The sequence below is a fragment of the Rutilus rutilus genome (genome assembly GCF_951802725.1).
Source record: "Rutilus rutilus genome assembly, chromosome: 17".
Classification (NCBI taxonomy): domain Eukaryota; kingdom Metazoa; phylum Chordata; class Actinopteri; order Cypriniformes; family Leuciscidae; genus Rutilus; species Rutilus rutilus.
Genome location: NC_140230.1, coordinates 2077531 through 2083680, shown reverse-complemented (window position 1 = coordinate 2083680; position 6150 = coordinate 2077531). Strand labels below are relative to the sequence as shown.

Genomic DNA, 6150 nt, shown 5'->3' with positions numbered 1-6150 from the left:
GTTGATCTTTCTTCAGCAGGTGAAACTGGAAAAATAGGTTCGTAAAGAACTATTTAAAAATGACATTTAAAAACATTATGGAGAACTATGAATTGAGGATTGATTTCTGAAGATTCCTATGTACATTCACTGCACATTTGTGGCACACAAACACTTTTAGGACTTTGCTCAGCACCTAAACAACAGTCTCAATATCTGAATTCATTGCTTCTTTTTCCAGCATACCTTAAAAAATTGAGGATATGTTATGTTATGTTATGTTATGTTATGTTATGTTATGTTATGTTGTGTTATGTTATGTTATGTTATGTTATGTTATGTTATATGGATGATATCAGTGTGATGATAATAAAGAGATCGTTCAGTCCGGTAGATGGCGCTAAATGAATGTATCGGAAGACCAGTCGCGCACGCGCAGTACTGTCTATCGTCACTGCGCATGCGCATTGTGCATATGGAGGCAGTTGAATGAGTTGTAGCTGATATCTGCGGAAACATCTGTCGTTTCGTTTGCTTCTGTTTAATAGCTAGTTGAATAAATGTTATTTTGCACTTATTATCGAGAGTATGATATAGTGCGACGGTGTGTTGATCTGCGGCTCGTCTGAAGCTCTGCTGGGAGTGTGTGAGTGTTGATCATCGGCTCAGCTGTGAATAGAGTTGAGCAGATCTCTCTCTCTGTGTGTGTGTGTGTGTGTGTGTGTGTGTGTGTGTGTGTGTGATGGAGGCTCCCCCGGTCTCTGTGATGCCCGTCACGGGTGGAGCCATCAACATGATGGAGTATCTGCTGCAAGGTACATGTACACACACACACACACACACACACACATACACAATGCACCTTCAGCAAGATTGTTAACTTAATATAACTTTACTTAAACTTTTTGGTAACACTTTACAATAAGGTCATTAGTTAATGCTTTAACTAACAATTAGCAATATGTTAATGTTAGTTAGCAGTGCATTAAATAATGTTAACATTTATTCTTTAAAAAAGTGTTGTTCATTGATGTTAACTAATGAATCCTTATTGTTGTGTGTTAGTAAAAACTGTGACAATGACATGTTCAAATGTAAAATTTAATTTGTTAACATGAACTAACAATGAAGAATGTTTTAAAGCATTTAATAATCTTAGTCAATACATTAGGAATAAATGACTAAAATCAGAAGTTGTATTGGTTAATATTATTTAATGGATCTGAGCGAATGAACAGTTGTATGCTTATTAACAAAGATTAATAAACTGACACATGTGTTGCTCATTGTGAGTAAATGCAGCAGCTAACCTTAAAGGTGCAGTACGCGACTTCTGAGAAACGCTGTTGATATTTGAAAATAAAAAAAGGAATTTTTGACCAAAGCGCGTAAAACACCAGAGGGTTAAGCTCTTCAGTGCTCCTCTGTATACGCATGACCAGTGATAAAATATTAAATAAAAAAATATAATCTACTTTCATTTAATTGAAATAATTTTAAAAAACTGTAATTTTTGACCAAAGCACGTAAAGCACCAGAGGGTTAAGCTCTTCAGTGCTCATCTGTATACGCATGGCCAGTGCCCTTGACCCCGTGTTCGTCCTCCCGCACAGGCAGTGTTTTGGACCAGTCGCTGGAGAGCCTCTTGCATCGGCTCCGGGGTCTGTGCGATAACATGGAGCCGGAGAGCTTCGCTGACCACGAGCTGGTGTATCTCCTGAAGGGCCAGCAGGGAAACCCGTTCCTCCTGCGGGCCCGGCGCTCGCTCCTGCACCCCCCCGCCCCGTGGCACCTGCGCTACCTGGGCCAGCCCGAGGTGGGGGACAAGAGCCGGCTGGCGCTGGTGAGGAACTGTGTGGATGTGTCCGCCTCGCACGGCCTGCCCGAGGTGCTCAACGAGATGGGCTTCCGCATGGACCACGAGTTTGTGGCCAAGGGCCAGATGTTCCGGAAGGGGGCCATGAAGGTGGTGGTGAGCAAGCTGTCCCGGGTGCTGGTCCCGGGGAACACGGAGAACACCGAGCCGCTGTCTCTGTCCTATCTGGTGGAGCTGAGCGTTCTGGCTCCCGCGGGGCAGGACACCGTGTCCGAGGACATGAGGAGCTTCGCGGAGCAGCTGAAGCCACTGGTGCACCTGGAGAAGATCGACCCCAAACGCCTCATGTAGAGCCTCACACACACTCACACACACCTGGAGAAGATCGACCCCAAACGCCTCATGTAGAGCCTCAGAATACACACGCACACTCACACACACACACACACCTGGAGAAGATCGACCCCAAACGCCTCATGTAGAGCCTCTCACACTCACTCACACACACACACACACACACACCTGGAGAAGATAGACCCCAAACGCCTCATGTAGAACCTCTCACTCACACACACACACACACACACACACACCTGGAGAAGATCGACCCCAAACGCCTCATGTAGAGCCTCACACACACACACACACACACAGCTGGAGCAGATAGCGCTGCTGACCGTGACTGCACTCCTCTGGACTCCTTCAGGCCTGAAATGAAATGAAATGTTTGAATATTTCACCCATAATGAACTGGATGAAAACAAACGGACAAATCAACCTTTCATTACTGTGTCATTTCTCAGACTTCATTTCTTAGATTACTCATTTTAAACTAGAACGTTACCACTCTTCTTTAAAAAAAAGTTTGTAAATTGATTCTTGTATAAATGTCACTTTGACGTAAGCATGATGCTGTTTCTCATGTTCGTCTGTCTTCAGTGTGTGATGTTGCTGTTCGAGTGGGAAACAATAAGGTTCATTTATTACGTAAGGGATAATGTTCATCCAGCCTGTTATCTCAGAATAAACCCTGACAGGGTGATCAGGTCTTCATCAGCCTGAAGGGGTTTATTCTGAGATCACACACACACACACCTGAAGGGGTTTATTTGAAGGGGTTTATTCTGAGATCACACACACACACACACACCTGAAGGGGTTTATTCTGAGATAACAACCGGCTGGATGTAAATTATCCTGCCTAATACTTTTTGAGCGCAAAAAAAACTAAAATAACGACTTTATTCAACAATCTCTTCTCTTCCATGTTATTCTCCTACGCTGTTGACGTAGTGTAACAGCGCAGCGCTTCTGGGTTGTACGTCAGAACGGAGGCTCACTTGGACTATTTTAGACATTGTCTTTACTAACTTTCTTGGCCGGTGTTACAATATATTCGTTTCTGAAAATTTTTGTTCCAGTGGGTGGGGCTATCATGAATATTCATGAGATCAAATCGTGGGCGGGGCGACCAATACTACAGGCGAGTGGAACAGAAATTATTAGCGAGCGCCTCAGATCGCGTTTTGCCCTAAAATACTCCTATAGCTGGTCATATTTTGTAAATAATGAATCGGTTTTGTAGCATGTGTTTACCTTAACTATTACAGAGCTGGGGGCTCATTTATAAACGTTGCATACGCACAAAAGAAGGCGTACGCCGCTCTCTACGCAATAATTGGTATTTATAAAAAGCAAACTTCACGGGAAAATGTGCTGTACTTCACGCAAACTCTGACCCAGGCGTACGCACAAAAACGGGTTAAGTGAGAAATGGCGACACCGTCGGCAGATGGAAGAAACACGTGAAAGTGTGTGAAACTGTAGACCGTTGTGTAAAAGAAATGGCAATACTGCCTCTCATAAATAACATGAAGACTTCACAAAGAAGTACATTTTACAATTAACAGCCTACACGAACACCCGTTTGATCGATCTGCAGTGTAAAACAAACAAAATCAAACGAAGATTACAACATTGCATTTAGCACATATTTGCAAAAAGAAAAGTGAAATATATGTTCTGCAATAATATTGGCATGTTATGCAATTCATCCTCATAACACATCTGTAGCTTGTCAGATGCAATCAAATGGATGGTAATAAAATGCCATGATGCCCATCCGCCTCAGTCACAGCTCCACTTAATAGGGATTCCCCAATAATTGTCGCCAGTCTCTCATCAAGAGGGGTCAGCTCCAGTGTCCCCTTTCCCCCACCCGTGGCAGACACACTCTGGCGATGGAGCGCTAGACGCTTTTCTGCATCGACTTTGATGTCCGACCATTTTTTTTTTTTTCGGCCACGGTCCGAGGTTGTGAGGCTGCAGCATTAACGGCGTCTGCAACCTTTTGCCACTCAAGTGCCTTTTTGGCATTAGTAATGCCCACACTGTGCCCTCCAAACAACAGTTTACGCCTCTTTTCCACCTCGCCAACGATAATTTCTACTTCACATTGAGTGAAGTTACGTTTCTTGGTTTTCCTCTCTGTGTTTGCCATGATTTCGCAATCGATGAATATTAACTTGTGGGCGTTTCACAGACTATTTATGGCCAACTATGGGCGTGACTGAAGCCGCAAAAGCTGCGCTATATTTAGAATTGATTGTGATTTATTAAGGTAAAACTGCGTAGGATGTGCGTGCGCACGGTTTTATAAATCCGAATATTTCTGTGCGTACGCATGTCCTATGTTTCATCCGTTCGCCACTTCTGAGCAAATCCTACACAAAGTTTTATAAATGAGGCCCCAGATCACTATGTAGGACGCGTTGGAAGACAACACAACTACAAAAAAATGCATATTTCTCAATTTCTCCCAGATTAGTTGTTGTTGACATTTTATGACAGCAGAACTGCACGTTTCTCAAGAATGACTTTTAAAAAAGCGTTTTTAATGTGTATTATTGTCTTTCTATAAATATTTTAAAATATATTCTTGTGTTTTTATTGTCATCCTAAATTGTCTGCATATTCAAATTGTCTTTATTGAAATTATAGGCTGATTGCTCAAGACAGCACAAGAACTTGGAGTTGCATGTTTTGAATGTTGCTTTACACTCAACTGAAAATCATTTTGATATACAACCCTCGTACTTCGAAGGTTATCATAAATGTTAAACTTCAGTTGCATGAACAGTTGTTTTCTCTTGCAATGTTTTAGAATGTTGGTCAAATTAAGTGATAATTATTTCAATTGTATTGATGTGTAACCTCTAAAGTAAAGCTCGTCCATTCACATCATACTCATAAGTGAACACAAACGCACTGGTGTACATTACAAAGCAAGGTCCAACTAAAGTAATGTTATGCTTAGTTTTTGCAATAAGTCGTTTATTATTTGCATTTTCTACTGTAGTAATATTTCCCTTTTCTGACCTCATTATGTAATAACAGCCAAGTTTGGTGACCAAATAATTACTATATCTCATTATGGGTTAGGATTTGCTCCATGAATGTAACTCTAAATTGAAACTGGGCTATAAGCATTTTCACATAGGAACTTGTGGTTAAATGTTTTCCAGGAGTCTGTGAGATGTTTCTTGAAGGCATGCTCTGTGCATTGAACAGTACTCAGCAAAAGAAACAAGGAAGAGGCCACTTTTATGTTTTAAGGCACAATCCAAAGGTAAGTGCACTTAACTGTAATAAAACAGACAAAACGCTAGAAAATTGATTCATTTGGTTTTATTTTTATTTGGCACAGTCAAATTTTTGACGGTGCATTGAAATCATGCTGTGTGTCACGGTGTGGGTTTTGTGTCTTGTTCTTGTCGATCATGTGTTCCCCTGTCTTTTTATGTGTAGCTGTTTCCATGTTTCTGCCCTGAGTTCTGTTGTCTGCCTGGATTTCCTGTTTGTGTTATTAAAGTATGTTTGCATATGGATTCGCTCTTCGCTTCATTCCTGCCTCATCATAACACTGCGGATGGAAGTACCAAATTAAGGGCTTTGGCACCCAGGGCAAATAAAAACCTGTTTCTTGTTTGGCCGGTTCACACATTACCAATGGTACCAGCCATAGCAACTGTCACATTCAATCTGATAGAGACAGTGACATTATGAAAAATTAAATTAGCAAAGTTAGAACAAAAATAATTAAAGAACAGATTAAAATACCCAAGAGTCAATGTTGTCCTGTGTGTGAGGATATTTGTCCCCACGTGACAAGCATAGGTCGGACAGATCTTCTGTGGAAACAAAGGCATCAAGGTATTTGAATAATGATGCATATCACCAAGCAATATCATGTATAACTTGGGTTTAAAAAAAACCCCACCAGTTTGCTGTAGCACACACAGGCCTATGTTTTGCCGCATCAGAGCAACATCGGCATCAGTACATGGAAACTCTAA

At 41.5% G+C, this 6150-nt stretch overlaps 1 protein-coding gene across 1 annotated transcript; it reads left to right on the top strand.

The window, feature by feature from the left end:
* The first annotated feature begins 363 nt into the window (after positions 1–363).
* On the top strand, positions 364–2699 carry LOC311307003 (mediator of RNA polymerase II transcription subunit 18). The gene is made up of 2 exons (XM_084435688.1): positions 364–794; positions 1593–2699. Exons 1-2 carry the CDS (start codon positions 722–724, stop codon positions 2144–2146), a joined length of 627 nt encoding a protein of 208 aa, XP_084291814.1. The 5' UTR covers positions 364–721; the 3' UTR covers positions 2147–2699.
* Positions 2700–6150: the final 3451 nt, after the last annotated feature.

What these genes read in the sequence shown, in the direction of transcription:
- LOC311307003 (XM_084435688.1), top strand. Translation starts at nt 722, where the DNA reads ATGGAGGCTCCCCCGGTCTCTGTGATGCCCGTCACGGGTGGAGCCATC. An exon ending in GATGGAGTATCTGCTGCAAG is followed by an intron (nt 795 to 1,592) that starts GTACATGTACAC and finishes CCTCCCGCACAG; the next exon opens with GCAGTGTTTTGGACCAGTCG.